At 45.0% G+C, this 24,465-nt stretch overlaps 7 protein-coding genes across 7 annotated transcripts; 2 read left to right on the forward strand and 5 right to left on the reverse strand.

The window, feature by feature from the left end:
- Positions 1-71: 71 nt before the first annotated feature.
- GL218_02985 (putative amidohydrolase YtcJ) lies at positions 72-1,785 on the reverse strand (the record flags this gene model as incomplete). The annotated part of the gene is made up of 2 exons (XM_033579528.1): positions 72-516; positions 584-1,785. The coding sequence occupies 2 exons, from the start codon at positions 1,783-1,785 to the stop codon at positions 72-74; spliced, it is 1,647 nt and encodes a 548-aa protein (XP_033436951.1).
- A 3,130-nt stretch (positions 1,786-4,915) lies between these two features.
- GL218_02986 (Exocyst complex component 1) lies at positions 4,916-9,273 on the reverse strand (the record flags this gene model as incomplete). Its single annotated transcript, XM_033579529.1, has 4 exons — positions 4,916-5,840; positions 5,896-7,010; positions 7,060-9,056; positions 9,147-9,273. 4 exons carry the CDS (start codon positions 9,271-9,273, stop codon positions 4,916-4,918), a joined length of 4,164 nt encoding a protein of 1,387 aa, XP_033436950.1.
- A 542-nt stretch (positions 9,274-9,815) lies between these two features.
- Positions 9,816-11,085, reverse strand: GL218_02987 (Beta-peptidyl aminopeptidase BapA; the record flags this gene model as incomplete). Its single annotated transcript, XM_033579530.1, has 2 exons — positions 9,816-10,468; positions 10,527-11,085. The coding sequence occupies 2 exons, from the start codon at positions 11,083-11,085 to the stop codon at positions 9,816-9,818; spliced, it is 1,212 nt and encodes a 403-aa protein (XP_033436764.1).
- Positions 11,086-11,868: 783 nt separating this feature from the next.
- Positions 11,869-13,544, forward strand: GL218_02988 (putative hydroxyacid-oxoacid transhydrogenase, mitochondrial; the record flags this gene model as incomplete). Its single annotated transcript, XM_033579531.1, has 4 exons — positions 11,869-11,898; positions 11,955-12,367; positions 12,424-13,061; positions 13,117-13,544. The coding sequence occupies 4 exons, from the start codon at positions 11,869-11,871 to the stop codon at positions 13,542-13,544; spliced, it is 1,509 nt and encodes a 502-aa protein (XP_033436954.1).
- A 2,101-nt stretch (positions 13,545-15,645) lies between these two features.
- GL218_02989 (Lactose permease) lies at positions 15,646-17,877 on the forward strand (the record flags this gene model as incomplete). The annotated part of the gene is made up of 10 exons (XM_033579532.1): positions 15,646-15,768; positions 15,855-15,924; positions 15,986-16,033; positions 16,097-16,199; positions 16,262-16,503; positions 16,565-16,885; positions 16,953-17,210; positions 17,274-17,566; positions 17,627-17,676; positions 17,733-17,877. The coding sequence occupies 10 exons, from the start codon at positions 15,646-15,648 to the stop codon at positions 17,875-17,877; spliced, it is 1,653 nt and encodes a 550-aa protein (XP_033436953.1).
- A 168-nt stretch (positions 17,878-18,045) lies between these two features.
- On the reverse strand, positions 18,046-18,840 carry GL218_02990 (uncharacterized protein; the record flags this gene model as incomplete). Its single annotated transcript, XM_033579533.1, has 2 exons — positions 18,046-18,722; positions 18,816-18,840. The coding sequence occupies 2 exons, from the start codon at positions 18,838-18,840 to the stop codon at positions 18,046-18,048; spliced, it is 702 nt and encodes a 233-aa protein (XP_033436194.1).
- A 2,535-nt stretch (positions 18,841-21,375) lies between these two features.
- GL218_02991 (uncharacterized protein) lies at positions 21,376-22,201 on the reverse strand (the record flags this gene model as incomplete). Its single annotated transcript, XM_033579534.1, has 3 exons — positions 21,376-21,796; positions 21,870-22,075; positions 22,154-22,201. The coding sequence occupies 3 exons, from the start codon at positions 22,199-22,201 to the stop codon at positions 21,376-21,378; spliced, it is 675 nt and encodes a 224-aa protein (XP_033436195.1).
- Positions 22,202-24,465: the final 2,264 nt, after the last annotated feature.

A 24,465-nucleotide genomic window follows, 5' to 3' on the forward strand; every position in this document is an offset into this window, starting at 1 on the left:
CCTGTAAGGTTATTTAACTTATACTATATTAAGAACTGAGCTTCTAAGTCAAATCAGAATATATTCATATTTTATTCTGCGCCCCAAACCTTTTCACCATTAAACCACGTTTCCTTCACCGCAGCACCAAGAAGCTTGTCTTTATCCCAGTCCATATCCCATATCGTAAAATCCGCAACCTTACTCGGCTCTAGGCTACCTAGCCGTTCATCCCAGAACACACTTCTAGCCGACCCATAGCTCGCAGCTACTACGGATTCGCATACGCCGAGGCGGAAGTTGTAGTTGACAATGTTCTCGTATTGCGTATTTCTATAAGACTTCCTTGTACTCGCAACGTAGACGTTGCCCATGATATCCCACGGTGATGTCGGACTGTCGCTGCCGAGAGCGAGCGGTGCGCCACCGTCTGAGAACTCCCGGTAAGGGAAAGCGCGCTCGCAGCGGTGACCTAGAAGATCTGGCCATGCTCGGAGGATCCATGGATCGGCGTGAACAGGTTGAATCGAAGCGGTGCTGTAAATAGAGTGAGTATATAATCAACTATTAAAGCAATTATAGATGAACTTATGAAAAAACTAACATTTCAAATTCTCCGAGGCGCTTGGCGTCCCGAGCAGATGCAAGCTCGAGATGTTCCATGCGGTGACGATTCTTCGGAGAGCATGCGGACAGAGCATCGACAGCCATGGTAATAGCAGCGTCTCCAATAGCATGAAGCGCGACTTGTAAACCCGCGGCATCAGCTTTGCGCACTACCGCATTGAGTATCTCGGGGTTCCAGAACGGCTCGCCGTTGATATGTTTCGTAGCGTCAGCTCCTTTCAAATAAGGATCGGACATATAGGCGGTGCAGGCATCGATGATACCGTCGCAGATGACCTTGATACCGACGACGTGGAGGTCTGGTGACTCCTTGGCGCTGAGCTGCTTGTGTACCTCGATAGCTCGGTCGACCTGGGAAAGACAGTCGGCTTCCGAGCTTGAAGGCGTCATAAGCCAGTAAGCTGCAAGTCGGAATGGCAATGGTCGTTCTCGCTGTTCTTCGCGCATGTCGAGAAGAGTAGTCCATGCTTGTTCTTCCATTGCCATATCTATTGCCCCAGTATAACCAGACTTATTGTATGTCTGTACCGCAGCCCGGATCCAGTCTTCGAGATCGTTCTTAGTCGCAAGTGATGCAAGGAAAGGCCAAATAATAGTGAAGACAGCGGCCTCCTCGAAAGCTCCCGTAGGATTTCCATCCGAATCACGTTCGATTTTACCACCTTCGGGATCCGCTAGATTCTTCGCATCAATTTCCTTAAGAGCCGAGGTACTACACCAGGTTGTGTGAAGATCCTTAGAATCAACATAGATAGGCCGATGGTCTAAGTCATCGACTAGACTTGCTAGAGGTTTTGACATATATCTCATCCATCCTTTACAGAGAATACGCGGCTCGTTAGGATTCGCAACTGCGTAATCCTTGATAGCCTTACGAATATCGTCCAAGTTCTCGCAGTGGTCTAATCCAACTTTACTCAGTGATTGTCCTAGTCTTAGCAAGTGAATATGACCATCAATAAAGCCCGGTAGGATGGTTCGACCATTGAGATTGTGTATAACAGCACCGGCAGCTCGGGACTGGGAAATAGCGTCATCCTCCTCCAAACCAACGTGCTTAATGATTCCGTCGCGTATGTAAATTGCATCCCCAAATTGAGGCTCCGTCTCGAGCCCCGGTTTCTTGGCGTGCAGGAATACTTTCCCTCCAACGAAAAGATGGCCTTTAGATTGTGCCATTGAGATAACTATTAGATGTTTTTCATCAAAACATATAAATGAAAAATGACTGAGGGTATTGCTTGGAACTTAGAAATAAGTTAAAACTCTATAACCACAAGAATTATCAGTGTAAAGCCTCTTTCCGAGGTATTCATAAGAAGGCGCCCCCGCGTGATCCACCAATTCAGTTTTAAGTCAGCTGGGGTTCAGCTAGAAAAGCTGTCCGATCCAGGAGCTTGGTAGTCTACTTAGTCCTTTAGCCCCCTGCACATCTATACATGTGAATATAGCGAGACGCCTAGAGTGTGTGTATAGTCATAATATACATATTTTAAAGGTAGTGGATCTTGCCGAGTTTATATTCGTCTCGACTTTTCCACTAGCATCGTCAAAACTTAGAGAATATGGCAGGTCCGAACCTGTAGAGAAGGTTTACCTGCAACCGCTAATATGTGACAAAGTCTTTGGTAACTTCCGCATCGATGGAGATCATCCCCGAGTTAGTCAGGGTTGTTTCTTATTAATATGCTTGATAACTCTCTCTTTTATACACATCTTGGAATAGTTCTTAACTTCATTTAATCGATGCTTTCGTTAAACAAGGATTGTCTCTATACAATTTCAATGTTGGAAGCAATTGTGTGATATCCTAGGCCGTTATCCAAGCGATATAGGGCTCGACAGGTAGTACGGAATCTCTAGAACTACAAATGAAAGCCAGTTTACTTCGGAGATTGGATTTATTGCTGAGGTTGTGGAGATACCGTATATCATGATGAGAAAGGCTGGCACATCGTCCGAAAATGTCCGAGTATACGATCTAGAGATTAATCGACAATACATTGGTCGAATACACGAATGATAGGGTGAGTCGAAAGTCAGCGAGGCGAAGGCACTGTTCTTCTTGTACCACCCGTTGGCACATCTGCATTTTCCTACACTACCGCATCTCGACTTTGTAGGGAGGACAAACCATAGTGACTTTTCAGACTCGACGACCAAGATGGATTTACACGTAGGTCAGGTCCTTAATCAAATCGATTCGTATAGTAAGTATTACCGATAACACCATAGTTATCTTCGCGTCCAGCAATGGTCTAGGATTCTTCCTCCTCTTAGAAAGGAGCAGCTGGCTCTTGGTCAGGCACGTACCATACTACTATGAAAGTCAAAGGTCGGGTGTTTAGAATCTTGATAGGTAAGAATTATAAAGAGGTTTGAAATGATTCAACTAGACCTTGTTATGGGGTTTATGGTAATGATACCGTGGTTACTGGTGTTCGAGGCTGAGTCTTTAACTTTTTAATATTTTTCTTTTTTATAAACTAACGCTTTTTCTATGACACTACTACAAATTGTCTATAAATCCGTCATATAGTTAATATAATTCCTAAGCAATGTATTGTCTACCTCTATCATTAACTATTTATCTCGCGTATAGGTTAGAGACCAAGTCTAAGAACTAAGCTAAGTCAGAGCGATATCGGCCTAGGGAGAAATCAGGGGTATAGCTCTATCCATTTCTAGGAGGTAGGTGTGTAACTAAGGGTTAGTAACTAACTATGGAAAGCAATATACATAGATTCAAGGAGTTAATGCTATAGTATAAATGAATTTGATGGAAATTTACCATAAAGGACTATATCTTACATTACCTAGAGTTAGGGGTCAGGATGATTTAGGTTTTCATCCAGCCATTATGAAGCCATTATAAAGGCTCCATGCCAAGTTCACTAACTTCACAGTCCAGTTACTATACTACTATTTACACCCTATATCCGTGAATATATAAATCAACAAATAACTAATCATCTCTAAAAAGATGATTTGACAACTATGATATAACATTTATATGAATCAAGACGTCTCTCCTTATTATGCATTCTCTGAATGATCACTATAATCGATTACATAGTATAAGTCTTTTAGATAGCCTACCTCAAAATGGCTTTTTATATGCGGACTACTTAACCGTGGAGTCTACTTTCGGTTCAATATACGATTTAGTGAGCAAAGACTACTCCAATGTTGCCCAGTTCCTAGGTATTTCTTTCACCGAAGCCCCTATAGGCTCAAATCAATAACTACCTCCTATACCGAAGAACTCAGTCCATAAATTCGGCGCAACTGAGTCTGGACCTTTATGTCTGCAGTGATCTGACGGGTCGCTGTCAATATACAACTCAGGCGTCTTTAAGTTTCGGATCAATGATGCTATGTCATAGGACTGTCTGTCATTAAGCACATAGGTACCTGCGAAAGCTGCGGAAGATCCTGTAAGGAGTAAGCTCCTAGTCATTGTATGAGTTACCGGTGGCGCGTTCCTAGTTACTGGCACTAGGTACAGCCCCTTACCAAAATCCCATCCCTTAGCATATCATAGCTCTGAGCAACCTCTCATATTCGGGACACTCATGGTTTACGAGTCCCTCTCGATAGTAATAGAAGAGAATATCTCGAAGGTATGGTAAGAGCTATACGTGGTCTTTGCTGAGGAGGGATCAGAGGATCTTCATAAACCTGGGTGGCAAGACCCGAGTCAGGGCAAAGGGATCATTATCTGGACAGGAGAAAAGGGGCGAAACAATGTTGATATCGAAGTGATCTATAAATCCCAAAAAAAGCATCGCTGTAGAAATTAGTTTGGTGCTGTGCGGGGGGGGGGGGGGGGGGGGGGGGGATATTCGACATATTGGGCGTTATAGAAGTCACCATCTGTCAAGAGTTATTGCCTTCAATATGGCTAGCTACCTATCTATCATTTCGAATGGCAGACTTGGATTGTGTTGTTCCTGGTGGCTACAATTGCCATATCAACATCAAATCGAAACTCGTACGATATAAAATTCGAGATCGATAGGTATGCAAGAATTAAAGACATAGGAATAGATATAATTCTTTAACCTAATTGCTGGCAGTGAAGGATCCAGGTATATAACTATTCGTACACCCAGTCTGCAATTTTCTTGCAACACGCGGTAGGGTCACGCATGGATGAATCAGTCATCTTATACAATTATCGTGAATATGTACTACCAGCCGAACTCCCATCATGCCAACCATCCATTGATGTTATAATACGGGACCGTCCACTGCTTGTCGACTTGCGCCCGAGAGAAGATGTGTACTTCCAGTCACTCGGTCCGACCTACCGACCGGTGGTGGCGAAGGCACTCTTTACATCGGCGCGAGGCCATTCAAATAGTACATCACCGCCATATACCGTCGTTGTAACCGTGGAAATCCGAACTTCAATTTCTCCATAGAACTTCTCACATTCTCGGAGGACCCTGTTGACTAGACCACGGCTTAAGCTTGGGTCGTCCGCGTCGCCGAAGTGTTTTTCGACTCGTTTTCGTAACGCTTCGACACCTTTACGTACTTCGCGAGCATCATAGCCGCTGAGGATCTTATTGAACGTCCCTCTTGCGTTGCTCGGTTGTGCGGCAATAATTGCGGGACTCTTTCCTGTAGCGAGTTGCGCTTCGATATTTTCGAGATATTCAAGCAACTTGCCCAGTGGTCGGCGCATGATTGCATTGAGGTAAAGACTCGTGTGCTCGCTCATTTCGCCTGCCGCTGCCTCTTTCCAGTCTTCAAGTATCTCCAAGCCGTGAGTATCGAGCTCCTCGAGGAAGTGGTTCATATTCTCGATAAGGAGGATATGGTAGTTCAGTGCTTCCTTGTCCTCTGGATCGGCCCCGCTATTCGTGAGAGTGGAAGGGTTCTCGCGAGCAATAACCTTAAGAGAATCGAACATAGTCTTGATGATACGGTCATACTCCCTGTCTACCGTTTTCCTGACAGAAGAGTTCGTATCGACTGTCAAAAGCATCATTTCCACAGCATTTGAGAAGTGTGGGAAGACTCGCATGAAGGAGATTACACCCTTGCGTTTCTTAATCTTGACCTTTGTATCCTCGATTGCACGAATCTGCCCCTCTACGAATTTCGTGAAACGCGACTCGAGATTACCGTGAAGTTTTTGCAACACGTTGTTCAAGAAATCTTGGTTAGACTGCGTTATTTCTAAGTGCTTGTGCTCAAGTACTGCAAGAATGCCGACTCCTTGTCTGTTTTTGAATTAGCTATCGTCATGTCAAAGCAATCTAAATATTTTGCACTTACAATGGATCCTGCGATAGCACCCAGTCGATCGTATTCTGCAACTCTTGCTCCAAGAATGAGAATATTGCTTCCATGGCTCGTGTTACTCTCCTAGCTAATTCCCGGTCCGGCTCCATCAGCCTGTGTCGTTTCAGATCACCACCTCGTCGATCTCGTGGTTTTGACGCGGCCACGAGATCGGGGAAATCCGCCGTCTCTAAAGTGGTTGCGTGGAAAAAATCAACGATGAAGTTTTGCTCGATCTCGATAAGGGGTACAAGGTCATCCATCATGCCTGAAAATACTTCATACGGTAGGTTACGACCGTCTGAAATTTTGTCAAGGTTTGTCTTGCTACCGTCACCAAGGGGACCCCGCAAGCTCCTAGCCAGAGTCTGGCTTCGTTTCACGGTGATCTTTCTGGCGGTGGCCATTGTACCTTCCTGCTGTCTCTCAATTTCAGCAGTGAAGAGAAGCTCTGCTTCGTCACCCGAAGGTTTCCTGGCATTCCGCTTCCACGAATCGAGTATGTCCTTGAATCTCGATTTATAGAGCGGGAGATTCTTCTCTTGGTATACCTGTAAGCACTTATTCCAGCCTTCAAGGTTTACCTCCCTAGCGTAGAGTATAAGAGGACTATATCGCCAGAGCAACTCCCGCCCGATATCGTGGTGTCCGGGATCGATCTTTTTGGACAAAGCTCCATCTACGGCCGACCGGATTTCCTGGGCTGCCTTATCAAATTGTCGAGACATGAAAGCACTGAACCTCTGGAGGAATGCTACGCTTTCTGAACGATACATCTCCTTTTTCTCTTGGACAATACGCATTTTGCCGTAATCGGTATTGAGGGTGGAATTTTGTCCTGCGTCTTCGCTCTTTCGAAGCTCTGATCCTGCGGCAGATGAGTCAATTTTCATCATCGCCTTGTACAAGGTAACAAGCGCTGTCTCGACTTCTTCAAGACCTGAAGTCGTCTCGAGGGGTGCTATTGTAAGGGCTTGCAGGTCATCGGAGGTGATAGCACATGTATCAAGCAGAGACTCCAACTCTTTCCTAAGTAGTTTTTGATTTGCTGCTTGCACTTGTAGACCCTGGCCTTGTGCTTCAATATACGCGATATCATCGGATAATGTCTATACGGTGATTAGCGAGACTCATTTGGGTATTTGGGTCTACACTCACAGATAATTCCACACTATATAAAGTTAGTAAGTTGTCGAGTTCGTCACACTCTGCGATGGAAACATCAAGACCCTTTTTAATTGCCTCCACTCGATCATCCTCTTCTTGAAATCGGACGACCCAGCCTCCAGCCTGAGCTTTATTAAGCTCCCGATCTATGTCAAGTTTCATCTCCTCGAAATTACGACCTCGCATTTGGTCACCAGGCACCCAACCAAAGTGATCTAGCCATCTAGCAAATTCTGAGGTCTTATCGAGGAATAGGTTCGTATCTACGCCGAGAGCAGATAAGTATTTTGTATCATTGCCGGCTACGGTTAAGCGTCGAGAGGCTTCCTGCTGACGAGCTGCTTCCATACTCTTCCTCCGATTTTCCTTGGCGGAAGCTTGTAAACTGGCCGGCCGGCTGGAATTAGGCACTGTAACCTTCACCTCAGGGACGAGGGAAGCTTTATCAATGGGCTTCTTCTGAAGATCTAGAGGTTTGGGAGTTTCTGGTTTGGGTTCTGGTCGTGGCGGTGCTGGGACAACGCTCGTTATTCCGTCTGGACCATTGAGGTTTGTCTTGCTTTGCATTTCGCGTAATCGCTCTCCAGCTCCACCAGGCCGCGGTTTAAATGCTGCTGCTGCCGAAGCCGCTTTCCACAGGGCCCCAGCTAGGTCACGTTGGGACTTTGGCTTAATCATAGGTCCTAATCCTGGACGGCTGTCCTCGTCCACTGGTGAACTGGTAGACGGTGATCCGGGCACCTTAGCTTCGACAACCGATCCAGATGCGGATGCCGTGCCGTTTGTCCTATCTACCGGACTCGAGGGAACGTCAGGAATTGGCTCCGGTGCCGGTGCTTGCTTCACCGCGGGAAAGCTGTTCTCCATCCTGCTGTCGGCAGAATTCTTTCGATGTGACATCCGATCTGTATTTCTTGGCGGTGGTTCCCTTCGCATGCCCTGGCTCATTAATGGTGCTGGTACAAGGTCATCATCTGTAGTTTCCTTCGGCCTCGTCGGATCCATTGGCGGTCTTTTCCTGTTGGGTAAGTCCACTTGTGAAGTCGATCCAGAAGGATCACCGAATCTACCCAAGGCACCAGGTCCAGCCAAACCTCCCCTTGATCGCGGCGGTATGCTTGAAGTGTCATCACTTCTCGTTGTGGAAATAGAAGCTGCTATGGATTCTTGACTCTTATTATTCCCAGCTAGTCTACGTAAAGCGGCAGTTTGGCTACCTGTGCGAGCGGAGTCTGCACCGAGTGACGGCGCCGGCGCTGGCGAAGAGGTTCCGTTAGGAGGGGCTAGCTTACGCGCAGGTGAACTAGGTGGCTGATTAGGGCGGAAGGGTTGGAATCCGCTAACGGCGGCTGCAGGAGGAAGATTATTCTGAATAGGTGTAATATTGGGTTGAGATTGTATGGGATCGGGTCTTGAAATTTTAGGTTCCATTCGTGGGGGAGTGGCAATTGGTCTTGAAGGAGGAGGCGTAGGGGTAGGAGTAGGGCCAGTTCGTAATGAGGGAGTCGATTCTGAAGCAGGTACTCGGCCTGGTGGCGGCCTTCGTGATCCTAAGACTTGTTCCAGTTCGCGGGAGTCGAAGCCTTTTAATTCTGGTATGCTACCGCCGGTGTACTTCCCATAGATCTTGATAAGACTAGCAATAAAAAATTTCTTCTCCTTGTCGGCTTGGGCCTGCCAATAGTAAGGCTTCCCGACATTAACGACAAACCCTGTCTCACCAGCCCATTCTCGTTTCTGGGGATCGCAATTTGAAGAAGTAAAGGACTCGATACCACTAAGATCGTTTAAATCCCAGGTCTTTCCAATAGAGAATGAGCCGTTTACATTCTCTTTGGATTTGTGCATGCGCACTCGGCCTGACTTCCGCACTGCCACAATGATGACTCGAGGTTTTTCGGATTGGGATCGTGCTTCGGGCGGCGGAGGGGAGGACGGATGAGAAGAATACTCAGTTATTCTAATATGGGTAATATATGTTTCGAGTACTACATGGACACACAATATACGTCAGCGCCTGGTACGGTTGGGTAGAACACAGGCAATAGGCAACACAAAAATATTAAAGGCAATCTTACTTGACCCATCAACATCCTTCTTGTTGAAGCAGCTTTCCACAATGCGCCTCTTCTCGTCCTCAAATCGTTCAGCTCTATTAAAGTCACGGCCAAAGCCGGGTCCGCCATTTTGGCGCTGGTAATCCATGGTAGGTAGTTAACGGACTATATCGTCTGACGAATTCATGAATATAGATGGCCAAGGACGGTTCGCCGAAGTTCAGGGACCATTTTCGAGTCCGTTCAATATCTCAATGAGCGATAGGGTGAGTTATTGCGACCAAGCTTGCGGAATGCTTAACTAGTTGAGCCTATCGGTAGGTCTCTAGGATTAAGGGTCAACTTTAACGAGCGCGATGGTGGTGGTGATAGAAGGATAGTCGAAGTATGGGTTATGCTTAGTGAAGGGAACGGAACGTTTGATGATGTACTGTGTACAATTTAGTGTCTCAGGGAGTTGAGGCCAAAGCGTCTTTAGGTTATTGCTTCTTGGCATTACGGTTTGATAATTCAAGGTCGCGAATCCCACTTTCCTATGTCAGAATGTCCAGGGAGCGTGCACTCAACGCCACGATTCAAAGCCACATTTCACTTACTATTTTATGTAAGCAAATACATGAATTTAAGACAATAAGCAAAACAAAAAGTACGACAGGTATCTGGTTTGTATACATTTCTCAACACTTCTCTTCAATTATATCTCTCCATGATCTCCTTAACCTTTTGAAGAGGAAGAGCCTCAATCTTGTGCTCCTTATTTCCTACCATTGTTTCTGCCATACATAAAGCATTATATATCGACTCTTCAGTGGCATCTGCAACAGCTTCAAAAATCCCGTTGATCGAAGAATCGTCTATAATATCAATTGTGATAGGCGTAGGCTTGAATGGGTCGACTGCTTTCCGCTCCATTGAGATTGACTGAACTGGAATCTCATTTCCGGTTGAGAAGGCTAAGAACACATCCCCGGAAGGGTTGTGACCATAGCCTCCAACCTTTGATAGTCCCACCGTTGCTCTCTTAGCAAGCCTTTGCATTTGAGAAGGGTGAAGAGGTGCGTCTGTCGCAATAATAACAATGATGCTCCCGTCTTTTCTGTTCTTCTCCTTTTCAAGCGCTTCTCGTGCCATTTTGATTGCTGGATTACTCTCGGTAGCTTGATCGGCCTCCCGAGCTAGGATCTTCCCAACCGGTACACCTGCAATCCGGAGGTGCTGTGGGCGACCATAGTTGGCCTGCACTAACACTCCGACAGTATATGTCTTTGGTTGACCTTTGCTGTCGAATCCATCAACGACTCTGCTACTGCTACCGGTACCGCCCTTGAAATAATGACATATCACTATGATATATCGATTAGGACGATTTGCTAGTTAAAACATGGCGTAGATATGACTTACTTCCAGTTCCACCGCCGACGTTACCTTCCTTGACACGGTCGCTTGATACGCTCTCGAGTCCTTTAATGATATGCTCGGGTTTAATCACGAATTGAGTAAGGTCATTGAGGTATCCATCAAAGGTTTCAGCAACCACGGGTAGGAGGAACCAATCGACATTCCCCTTAGTCACACCCTGAGATTTGATGGTATATTCATAAATTCCCTGGTACGCGGCACCTACGGCGAATGAATTTGTGATGACGATGGGCGAATGTAATAAGCCCGTTTCATTGATCCAGTGACTACCGGTCATCTCACCGGAACCGTTGAAACTGAATATTCCGGCATGACAGGCATTATAAAACCAGTTTTCTCGGGGCAGAATGCTCGTGACACCGGTATTGACGGCACCGTCATCGGTGATAATCTCCTGGGTGTGGACCAGGACGCCGGGAACATCAGTAAGCGAATTGAGGGGCCCTGGTTTCCAGTATCCGAGGTGTAAGTCTGGCAAAAGATCCCGGAGTCGCATGCGAGGCTCCTTGCCGGCGGTTGTGCTGGAAGCTGTTGACGACATAATAAGAAGGTGACGTTGAGTTCAATTTGAAATTTATATTATTCTGTGTCCCTTCTCGTCTTCTTCCATTGCTGACATTGGCCCCAACTGAGGTGGTTCCCTTTATATTGGAACATGTTCTTATAAAATTGATATGTCGTTGATAATTACCCCGGTTGACTCACACCGGACACTGACGAATCACGATCATTGATATGAATGAACCTTTGCTCAATTTGGGAGGTCAGTGGCGTTATGGTATCTAAGTGGATTTGAAATACCAATCGTTTTATTCTCTACGTGGGATCCGTTGTAACCTTGAGTATACAACGAATTGGAATCCGCGCTAGATCAATTTCAATTTAAGAGCTATGCATGAGAAGTTTCGCAGACTAGTTACCTAAGCCTCGAGTTTAAATTTCACTTTAAGCCGGGAAGGTGAAGCTTAATACAACAATGGATCCCCAGATTTATTGAACCGAACCTCCCCCATTTTGTCTCCATTATGCGGAGAAGGTACCTATTTATTACCGGTTCGAACCGGCAACAAGCTTATTCCCCCACAGCGGGACGCATTTTACCCCACATTGTCTTCTCTACTTTTGTCCTAGGTTAAGAGAGATTCCATCCATCTCATCCGCTCACATTAATAAATAGATGATAGACGATACGTTTAGTGTATGAGAAGAAAAGCTATTGCAACTACAATTCAATATTATATACTCATTAGCCAGTCAACTAATACTCGTATAAAACATCCGAAGAGAGAGAGATTGAAACACATATATACCTCCAACTATAAAGATGGTTGCTGTAGTTCGAGTAGCTCCGAATGTAAGTTCTTACTATTAAATGTTATATTAGATAGGTTCTAATACACAAGGAATAAGGCTGCTACAAGAGCAGTTAGTCTTCTACGGACGGTTCAGTATGCTCACCCGCCAAATTGTCCATGTCATTCAAACCCGGGACATCATCATCATCATGCAAGACCACAAATTAATGCGTATGCTCAGCATACCAATAGACGGACAGGGAGACGCGGCTTTGCTTCCCCTATAGACTTTTCTCAGCAGAAGGAATATGCGTTTGAGATGGCCGCCTCTTCAATCCGATTTGGCCCTGGTGTCACCCAAGAAGTTGGCATGGACTTTAAGAACATGGCTGCTAAACGTGTTTGTGTCGTAACTGACTCAACTGTTCGAAAACTCACTGCTGTCAAACAAGTAGAGGAGGCCTTATCGAGAGAAGGGATAGAATATGAAATATTTGATAAAGTACGAGTTGAACCAAAGGATAGTTCGTAAGTTGACACCAAATTCTGCAATATATCTCGCATCTTGACTTACTCAAACATAGTATCAAAGAGGCTATTGCATTTGCTAAACTACATCAACCGGATGCTTACCTTGCAGTAGGCGGGGGCTCGGTGATAGACACGGCTAAATTGATGAACCTCTACACCGAGTATCCCGATGCTGACTTCCTAGATTTCGTTAATGCACCGTTAGGTAAAGGACGGCCAATTGACAAAAAGCTTAAGCCTCTAGTCGCTATTCCCACCACAGCTGGTACTGGTAGTGAGACGACTGGTACGGCTATTTTCGACCTCGTAGAAAAGAAGGCTAAGACTGGCATTGCGCATCGCAACTTAAAACCGACCCTCGGTATATGCGACCCGCTCAACACTAGGACGATGCCTTCAGCAGTGAAGGCGAGCTCGGGACTGGATGTCCTCTGCCACTCGCTTGAGTCGTGGACAGCCATCCCGTTCAATGAAAGAGTACCCCGGCCCTCGAATCCCATATTAAGACCTGCGTACCAGGGCGCAAATCCTATCAGTGACATATTTTCTCTAAATGCACTCCGAAGTACCGTTAAATACCTACCGAGAGCAGTCAAGGACCCAGAAGATTACGAAGCCCAAAGCGAGATGCTCCTCGCCGCCACGCTTGCTGGGGTTGGTTTTGGAAATGCTGGTGTTCACTTATGTCACGGTAAGATACAGTCTTAAGTATAAGCCAACAAGACCATACTAACAGAGAATATTAGGAATGTCATATCCCATCTCCGGTCAAAATCCCGGTTACAAGCATGCGGGATATGATGTAGCGACGCCCATCATTCCTCATGGCGTTTCGGTCGCAGTGTCAGCGCCCGCCGTGTTCCGATTTACGGGTGCGTCGAACCCTGATCGCCACCTCGCTGCCGCAGAAGCGTTTGGTGTGGATATCACGAACGTAAAACGTGAGGATGCTGGCGAAGTCCTAGCCGACGCCATCACACAATTCCTTGCTGAGCTAGGAGACCAACCTAAGGGACTTAAAGAATTAGGCTTTGACTCGAGCCACATCGACGCCCTAGTTGAGGGGACGATACCTCAAGCCAGGGTTCTGATGCTGGCGCCTGGTCTAGCTAAGGAACTCGAGCAAGAGAGGGATCAGCTGAGGAGGCTTTTCGAGGAGGCGTTAACGCACTGATGGAGAGACTACTTGCTGTGCTGCACATCACCTATATAAGATAGCCGTACATATAGATAGTCTAGACATCAATTGACTCCGATAAAAATAGACATGGGGTTCGCTGGCTTAATATAATTATGCTAAGATTTAAGAGGTCACAACATACGCATCTTGTGGGATACACTTGTTGGCTATATTTCAAATTAAAAGATACTCTATAGAATCGAATCGAAAACTATCTAATATTATATTTGCGGTAGTCTCCTTTCTGCAGGATACCTAATATACCTTAGGTCCTTAATCTATTATAACTTTTTGGTTGCTAGGAGTTTTAACTATTACTTTACAACAGTAGTTACTAACAAGCAACTAGTCGCTCCTCTATGCTTGTGTTAGTATTCTTCGTAAAGAAAAATAGTCTTAAGCAATAGTTGTAGCAATATGGAGTAGTATGTCAAATGGTAGGCTGAGACTATGCAGATGACACTTCAGCTATTGCCGAATGTAACTGAAATCGATCCCACCGTGTTGAATCAAGCAGGCTTTGACAACACCTTGAAATGTCTTGGCAACTATCATAATTGTAGACCGAAGTGCTGACCCTCGGATAGACTTCATAATCTCGGTTACTATTTTAATGTCTCTTTGATGCTGCTCAGATTAGCTCGTGATTATCTTCTACACTGTTTATTTGTCATAGCTGAAGATTTGGTTCAGTTTCTATCGTAATATCAGTGTATACCCCCACAACTTACAGTGTACCCCTCTCGTCGGATGTGACCTAGCGAGAAATCATGCTCGCAAACAAGCAATATCTATCTAATGTTAGGGTTACCAAGTTATATGTAAGTCTTCAACGACGTATTACATCCATCAAGCGACGCTGAAGTCGTTTATAGTACGGTATCTTAATTTACCGGCCGAGTAAATATCCCGTAGCGCGATCGGAGGTGCCGTGGGTACATCTATCGATCTTGCAGGGCTTCCGTTATGACCTGCAGATTACATCGGGGCCAAGTCCGCAAAACCAAGAGCCGAAGATTAATAGAATACGACTTAAACCAATCAACGGCTTCGGTCCGAAGTCTTCGGCCCTACAGATACGCGCAAAGAAGGGACTGCAAAAAAGGTTGTATCGATGTCGACCGGGCGATGAGGACAATGTTGCTTTCGCGTTCTTGCTTCGGCTGGATTTGCTTCCATCATTGGTTCGCTCGTCAGGCTTTCGTAGGCGATAAGTGTAGGCTTAAAGCTTACAGCCCGATACTCCGAGGATATAACGAGCTGAAAAGGCTCAAAAGGCTCAAAAGGGCTGCGAGGTTTATAGAGCCTACCGCCGCGGAACGTACGGATCCAATTAAGACCCCCCGCGCGAGGAGGATCCCTGGTAGTGGTCCTGATCCGGCCCGTTGGGAACTCTGGGTCAAAACGCATCTTTTCAGCTATAGCATTTTTGTATATCGCGCATAATCTGATAATAGTCACCGAGATTGCTGACTGCTTAGATCCTGGATGTCACCAATTACATTACATGGTAAGCTTAAGGTCCATTTATTTTTCTAGCGCTGAGACACTTCGGAATGCCCATTATCGACGGGACCCTTCATATCGCGTGTCTACGGGCGATTCGAATTCTAACCCGCGTGGCGATCTTGTTTCTTTGCCGATTTCTCTCAAGTGCTTACGGTAACGGACCATCTGCGCTACACGAGTGCTACATACCTATAGATCTATATCTACTCGCGCCAGTGGGCCAAGAATATCGCCAAGGCCGTGGAAGCGAACCACTGCCGGGGTGCCTTGGCATCTAGAACTCGAACCCATATGAGTGTTACCCCTGCTTAGTCTCTGCAGTGGAATCACTAACAGCAGAGTATGTCTTATTCGGGTGGCACAGCATTTTCAATTTGGGATCACGGAAGCCTTTCCCCCGGCCCCCTTTTCGGGACTTGCTGCTTAGAGAAGCTGGGGTAAGAAATGGGGGACAGGGGTGTTCCGTAAAGAATAATAAAAACATCATCATGTCCAGGATCGATACGGGATGGATGTAAGGCTGTTGTTCCATCTAGCTCCTCTCCGACACGTGTAGGAGGACCGTCGCAGAGATATTTCGATAACGATGGAAGAAAAGGAAATTAACGCGGCTGGTGTTCTGGTGTCTCATGAGCAGGTTCCCGTGAGCGAGGGATCAGGCTCGACGACGACAAACACTCCGGGTGCCAAGGCCAAAGTAGTGCACAACGTACGTTCGATTCAACTTCTGTCAGGACGCGATACCTTCTTTCGTTCGACGCTTTTATTAGTTTCAATTTTTTAACTAGATACCAGGCCGAACTCTACGCGGCGATCCAAGAGACTAAAATCGATTATAAGAGCAAATATTCGATACACCTTTACTGTATGCATCGAAACCAGGCTATGCGCTATTCCATTCTTCGCAGATTACTGACGACTAGTAGTCTCCATTTGCATCGCGTTCTGTTGCGCTTGCGCCAATGGATACGATGGTAAGTAATACTCTACGGAAAGTTTCCAAGGTTTACAGATTGTTGACAAACATCATCATCTAGGATCACTCCTTACTGGTATCGTCGCCATGGAACATTTCCAGAACACATTCCATAGCGGCAAAACTGGCACTCTAGTTGCACTTATGTTCTCTCTCTACACTGTGTCCGTCTTCCCTCCTGATTACCTTGGTTATCTGTATTCATAAGCTGACGGTTTTGCTTCAGTGGTGCGATGGTCGGCGCTCCATTCGCTGCCGTCCTCTCTGATAAATATGGTCGCAAGATTGGCATGTTCAGCGGTGCCGTTATCATTATCGTCGGAATGATTATTGTTGCCACCGCTTCTACGATCGCGCAATTTGTCGTCGGTCGTTTTGTTCTAGGATTCGGCATTTCCGTCATGACTGTTGCCGCACCAGCTTATGCTGTTGAGGTAGCGCCTCCTCACTGGCGAGGTCGGGCTACTGGTATGAGACACCTTCTGATATTATGCGAGTATAATCGTGGCATACTAATGGTCTCCCGTAGGTTTCTATAACTGCGGTTGGTTTGGGGGCGCCATTCCTGCAGCTGCGGTCGTATACGGATGTAACAAGATTGACAACAACTACTCTTGGAGGATCCCATTGATCATTCAGGCGCTTGCTTGTGTGGTTGTTCTATTTGGTGTCTGGTTCATCCCCGAATCACCTCGATTTCTCATGGCCAACGGCCGTGAGGAAGAGGCTATTAACTTCTTGGCGAGGTACCATGGGAATGGTGACCGTAACTCCAAACTTGTGCAGCTTGAAGTTGAGGAAATGAGGGAAGGTATTCGCCAGGATGGCATTGACAAGAGACCCTTGGACTGTATGTCTTCCTCTTTCCGCTCCGTGGTCCAAGCAACCCATATCACAAGGACTAACTGTTATGATAGACCGCCCTTTTATTTTCAGCCATAGTGGACGATGGCGAATCGCTCAAGTGCTGATGATTTCTATTTTCGGTCAATTTTCTGGTAATGGATTAGGTTACTTCAACACCACTATCTTCGAGATCATTGGCGTCACATCCGTTGAGCTGCAGCTGGCCTATAACCTTCTCAACTCTGTGCTATCTGCCATCGGGGCCTTGACTGCTGTGGCTCTAACAGATACTATGCCCCGTCGAAAGGTGTTGGTATTCGGAACACTCGGTTTGCCTCCCTTTACCCCTAAATGTCATGACATTTTTGCTAATAGATAATTGTCTCGTGTAGCCTGCGCTGCAGCATTAGCTACTAACTCCGGTCTTTCCGCCACCTTAGACGCTCAAGGGGAGAATATACAAGAGTCTTACGCCAAGGGTGCATTGGCGTCTTACTTCCTTTTTAATATCATATTCTCCTTCACTTATACACCTCTCCAGGGTGTTATTCCCACTGAAGCGTTGGAGACTACCACCAGAGCTAAAGGTCTTGCTTGTTCCAGCGTTCTCGTATATGCCATGGGATTCATAAACCAGTTTGCTGGACCTATTGCTTTGGGGAATATTCAATACAAGTATATCTACGTAAGACACTCCTTATACCCATTAACTATTGTAGGGAGATACTGACTTAACTCTTTGTAGGTGTTTGTCGGATGGGACGTTGTTGAAGCGATACTCTGGTATTTCTTTGGGTTCGTAGGCTCATATTACCATATCTTTGCAATGTTCACTAACTCATTATCTATAGTGTTGAATCACAAGGCCGAACTCTCGAACAGCTCGAATGGGTTTACAACCAGCCCAATCCTGTCAAAGCGTCACTCCATGTTGACAAGGTTATCATACAGGAAGATGGCAAGGTGGCTGAGAAGGTGGTTACGAGTAATGCATGAGCACGTTTTTGAAGGTACCTAGATTTCAAGTCTCATCTAATAAGGACATTGAATCTGCATTGAATTTGTATTAATTATTAGCATTGGAATCGGGGTTGGGAAGATCTGGTGCTGATGCATAGAAGGATAACATAGGCAATGATATCCAAATTTATATTATCACTGCGCTTAGCTACATCCTTCCCTCCGGATCTGCCAAAGTGACACAGGGTCGATGACTTGGCAGGGTAGTTCTAGATGGTAGATTGCATCTCCGTGAGAATTTATGACCCCTTGAATACACTCCTGCTTTAGTTCAAGTTGAAGGTCACGAAATGAAAGCTTTGAAACGGTGAGCTGCCATGACTTAACAACAAGAGGACTCAGCTCTAGATGCCACGTTCCGCGCCAAGTTACCGAGGCACTATCTCGGTCTATACGATATATGAACGCACAGGCATGTGCCTTTCCACCATTCCAAAGCACAAATGTATGTATCTTGGACATCTTCCGTACAAGGACACTGGCTTGGCATAACAAACCCTCAATCTGCTTACGCTTTTCCCTGTCCTCCTTAAGGAGCTGTGATGTGAGCACCAGAGATAGTAGATGTGACCAGCTCCACGTCGAGTGACAGTGTTGAAAGAATTCTTCTGCATCAATCATATATGAGATAGCAAGGTATTGTAAGTCAAGGCTTTTAGATGCGAAAACCGCACTAAGCCCTTCGCTAGGATCGACCAAATTAAACCAGGGTATACGGGCTGGCCGCTTTGGAAATCGATCATAGAACTTGTAGGAGTCCTCAAATATTATTAATCCTTTGAGGGTATCTGGGAGACTATTTCGAATTGTAGAAGAAAGAGCTATCTCTAAGTATTAGTTGTGAATGATTAGGATATATTCAACATGGTGAGAAGATGAAATTCGGGGTTCCTGCTGCAGGCGTGGGTGCGTACCTCGACTACGAAATTCGCTGGTCATATCTTCATAAGGCGTCCACGGCTCATAGGATATATGCTCTAGACGATCGAATCTACTGAGTAACAAGCCCAATCCCATTGGACCGATACAACGCCGGAGCTGTCGACGGATAATGAAGCTGGTGACTGCTTTTACTCAAGGCAACGTTTCGGGGAACACTAACCAGATGGGTCGGAAGAGTCGTAATATAGCTGGTCTTGGAGGAGCTTTAACTTGTTGACCACGCACCCAACCATGCTGCAAGTCATGAAACTGAATTCCAGTCTTCGGTGCATTCGGAATTCCGCCCTCGCTATGCTCAACTTCAACAGTGGACAAGTATAAGTTCTTAAACCAATGTTCGCAGTCGCTAGGAGAGTATACGTTGATCTCCAATGCCAAGTTATTCGTCGGTGCCCAAGTACTAAGAATAGAAAAAAGTTTCCATATCCCGTCACTGACCATAGAGCTGATCCTTATTGATGGCGAACGTCGTTTTAAGCAACATGTGGAGGTGTATCGTGGTAGTTCAACATTGAAATAGATGTGGTGAATAAGCTCCCTCATCTGTGATGAAACGATATGTTCGAAATCCTCAAGAGAAGATAATCGTATATTTATTTTGTAGAAATTGACCTCCTCTAAAATTTGCTGCCATTCTTTGCATACAGATTCAAGAGAAGCCCAGCCAGGATATTTCTGATATGCAATTATCGCCAAGATTATCAGACGAATCTCTGCAGGAAAAGATGTCCATGTCAAGGCTTTTCCCCTTGTTTGGCTGCGGGTTTTCATTCTGCAACGTCTGGAAGAGAAATAGCAGGCTCCCGGCACAAAAACCGGCGTCATAGGTATCGGAACAGAACAGGTAAAGTTACTCAAGGTCTCAAATGGTGCGAGGCCATTCTTTTATATTCCATCGTACTCGTAGCGCAATTATTCAACTTTACCCTCGAGAAATACTAGAGGGCCTAAGCGTCTGGTGCCTCTTCTGAGCTCTAACCTGGTACGTTTTATGGGAACTTTAAGTGTTTGACTCTGGCAATGTTTTGTTACGAAATAGGCTCGTGGTTCGCTTTACTGTTATGTAATTAGAGAACTATCCTTGTGCTTTATGTATATCAAATCCGAAAAGGGGCCGCGTTAGTTATATTCGAATCACCGTGATACGGCCTATTGTCATAGTTGAACAACAAGTGGTTGATTTATACTTACCCTAATGTAGTAATTATGCCAATATAACATTCCATACATTTGTTACTTGCTATTTCTATTTCTAGAACCACTTGCCTCGTATATCAGCGTACAATTGCAGCTAATAATTACGCAACAACTCACCCAGACATATATTATAGAAGAGAAACTAGCATACCCTCGTGTTGGAAACGACACGAACACGAGGTTCGATGCTTATTTTAATACCAACTCTACCTAGGTACATATGTGCTTCCTAAAAATTGACGAGTAGTAATCACATTTTACAACATATTGAAGGACCTTCACGTCAACCTTAGCGAAGCTCAACTGAACACCTTCGGTTTGATCTTTACGAGCACGTCAACTCTCTAGGATGGTAATAATAAGTCCACCAAAGAGGATTACCTACTGGATCCATGGTATAATTTCTTGCCTGGGAGAGAAGAAGACAGGACCTAAGTTCAATGAGAATGACTGGGAGTACATTTGAAGTTGCCATCTGCTGGTGCTGGAAGGTTGACCACACAAGCAAAGAATGGACAGAATAGTCAGCTAACACGTGGTGGCACCTGTTATTAATGTAAAATATATTTTAACAAATTCAAGGCAGACGAAAAATATGATTGTTTTCTTAGATCTATCATGTGTATTAGCTTGTGCCTCCAAGACAGGCTATATTATGGAGAATACAACAATCAATAACCTTTACATAAGGATGAGTACTGATAAAGACGGAAAATGATTCAAGAGGCTTAGAGAATTTATTTTAATGTAGGATTAGGTTTCTTTCAATTATACATGTAGATACTTAGGTAGCCATTTACTTATCTCCTTATCGAAGGGCTTTATGGGTATGGTCTCCTAGCTGATAACCATTGCTGTAGACTTTCACCTACATGTTATGGGTAGGATGTATTAGCGTTCCATATGAGATATCTACAATAAAGGATACTGTCGGAGGTATGCACAGCTTAGAGTTCCTCGCGTAATAACTTCGTTGTTTCCTTGCTTCTTGCTCCACCTCATGACAGAATGGAAGGGGCGACATTATTTGATTGTCATGAACGGATCCGATAATGAATTAAGCCGAATAGAACTAACGATTATAGGGGTAACTCAACTCCACAACTCCCTTTCTGAGGCACCATTCCGGTCACCTGCTATCTAATCGTGGTAACCCTTCGGGCAATACAATCCCGCCAGCCAACACTTCCAATTGAACCCTGGATCTCAGGCCTGGCAGCACGACCTGGGAATAATTCGAGGGCATTCGGCCAGAATTTACAAGAATCTTGTGCAAGTATACACACTGTTCGCGTTCCGATCCACACCAATACCGCTCATTGGCTAAAACCTGCTCTACCAGTCATCTTCAGGAGGTGGTCGTGGCCGGCTATGCCATTTGCCAACCTCACTTTCTTTGGATAGCACGGCTGGGCGGGGCATCGCAAAATGCTCACTATAGTCCAGCCCAGTGGATGTCTTCTCAAGCTTCCTCTTGGTAGGCATAGGAGCAATAGCCCGATGCTGAGCGTGGTAATGGGCAAATCGGCAGGCGTCTTGGGGCTTAGTACACCGGTTACCATCCGCCCAAAAATGGCAAATCAGCGGCTGACGTAGTCCATCCGGAATATCCTCATGGTAGAATTTGCATTCTCCATTTTCGTAATCGCGGCAGGTATAGCCAGCTGTAGACCACCAAGGACAGATGATCTTGGACTGGCTTCCAGACTTCGTACCAGTCGAGCCACGGCCGTGCTTGTCTCCGATAGACATGCCCCTATTAATGAGGATTAATTGAAATTCGGTAGGTACGTTGGGAGGTAGTTAGTAAACATGAAAAGGCTACTTACCCAAACTCATTACCCAACCCGAGGAGATCTTGAGATCGCATGGAAACAGGCGTCTCTTTTCCCGGACCTGGGAGGCCAATTGTTGTCTCCGCCGCCGTAGGAGTGGCGTCGGTGTTGGTACGGTTTTGATCTGCATCGATGAGACCCAAGATAGTTTCATGGGTTTCATTGCTGATGCGACCGGCACCGAGTAGAATCCCAAGTCCCTGTTGTAATAGCATACTGTCAATACTCATGTCTTTGTTTTCAAATAATCACGGCGATATATAATAGTGTTTACTTACAGTAAAGACCTGGGTCATGCCCCGGTTAACCATGTCGTTGTTGGCCATCCCGCGACGTTATGTTGAGTAGGTGAATAGGCGAGTAGGCTTAGGTAGTTACCGAAAGGATAAAGGTGAGGAATTATGGTTAGGTGGTTAACTGTCCTGAAGCCGTTAAGGGAATAGAGGTTATCGTGCGGGTGGTTGAGAGGAGGAAGGTTCAAGTCGGGTAGATGTTGTTGTCCAGCCTGGAGTTAAGGGTAGGGTAAAGGTTGGTAGGTTTAATTTATGTGGCCAACGTGTAATTATGTGGCTTAGGTTTGTATGTATCGATGTATCAGTTGAGTTCATGGCGGAAGTCGCGTTGTGTCCTTGCAAATATATAAGGAGCGTCGCTTCCTCAGAGTTGATCAAAAGCTTCGCGCTAATAGAGTAGCGCCTCAGCTAATTCGTTAGGGACGTGTTGTAACCCCTGATACAGTGATAATAATAACGTTTTCTTAATCATGGGCCTGCTGATTCACTGAAGCCCACATTATGAGGGAAACAGCGTCGCCCGGACCACAACGCGACTTCTTTGTAGGTTAGGTAGGTTAGGTAGGTTAGTTATGTTAGGCAGTGATAAATTAGAGTAGTTTGTTCTTGGCATGGTGTTTTCCTAGTCACTTGCTTTATGTACTTTTCTAATAGCGAAGCTTGGACCGCTATAGTATCAGTGTTCAGTAGTACCTAGGTACATGATCAAGTTGCACCTTCCCTTGAGCTCTGCTACAATGCATTGACCGGATGACTGATGTTTGGTGAATACTTAGAGGTACTCAGGTAGTTTGTGTGCTTCCTTCCTTCCCTACATTATAAGATTAGGTTATTTTTCATCCTATGGTAGAGAGGCTAAGGGTGTATCATGAGGCATGCCTAAGGGGAAAAGAGTAACACAAGAAAACAATACATAGGTACATGAGCAAGAATGGTACCTAAGGTAGGTATATTTGCAGTAAATAGCTACCTTAGGTACCTAAGGTATATGTTAGTATTCCTAAGGGGTTTAGTAAATTGAGGTTCTTGTATACATTGGTTGAGTATCGTCATTAGTGGGTTATGTAGACTTAACCCCTGGTTTGGTAGAATTGGCTTGTTGGGTAGTTTTACTAAACATCGAAGATGACGAGTCTCGAATGAACATATTCACGTAGAATGAGATTAGAGATATAATTCACCCTTTTGGAATATTATATACGTCAATATGTAGTCCAAAGTTCAAAAAGAAGTAGGGGTTAAGGCGTAAGTCAGTCTCTTATATCTCTACTTCCTCCTCCTCAACCAGTAACACAGGTTATTAATATGGTGGTGCAATATCCCTTGCAAACACTATTCTGAGTCATGTGTACTTCCTTCGTATAAGAAGAATGACTAACTACTTCCTAACCATCCGTAATTCAATAGATCTTGGTGGCATCAAGCCATGTGATCATCTAAGCATAGGTAACTACCTGTGGTACATAGAGGTTTGTTAAGACCAGAAATTTTCATATAGGTGGCCAAAATATTAGGTAATGTCATATTTCATACCTTACCTAATATCTCATTGACGCCCCTATACTATTAATTCCAGATAATAAATATGACTATTAGTATCTGAGCTTTTATTGCTGATACTATTATTATTAGGAGATTGATATTGGCAGTTGATAGATTAAAACCATCTTCATTCGTTAATAGATAAGGTAGTTTCTAAATCAAGGAGATCTTATTAAAGACATCCATAACGGATGGCACTCCTATATAATATTACGTAGAGGGAGACATATTTCCTACAAAATATTAAAACACCACTTGTACTAACATTACTCACATCAAGTTGACATACTTTCGGGTGCCGGATGAGTTTACCAATCCATTCCATTTACGACTATATCTAGAGCTGTTATATCATGTTCCGTCTCAGTAACAAATTGTATTATACTGGAGAATGCCCCTTCATCGAATTCTACTCTACAACGTCGTACTGACAACATTACTATTTCTATAATAACAATGACTAACTTTTACTGAGCCTGTCCTATTTCCTATAGCCACGTAAGTAAAGAGTATCAACTACAAACAAGCGCAGCTTAAGATTACATAATAAGGAGAGAACACACTATTATGGAATCCGAGTTTGGCTGATATGGAGTTCTATTATTGGTAGGCAGAGACAATTTGAACTATTCACGTTGTATCGCCACGTCTTTCCCCTTACTTTCTTTCAATTCTCGTGTAATGCCTTCTCGTTCTAGCACCAGGCTAGGACTCCTAGCACCAACAAGATTTTGTTATACAGTTTACTCAACGAG

The sequence above is a fragment of the Daldinia childiae genome, assembly GCF_008694065.1.
Source record: "Daldinia childiae strain JS-1345 chromosome Unknown Scaffold3, whole genome shotgun sequence".
Taxonomy (NCBI): domain Eukaryota; kingdom Fungi; phylum Ascomycota; class Sordariomycetes; order Xylariales; family Hypoxylaceae; genus Daldinia; species Daldinia childiae.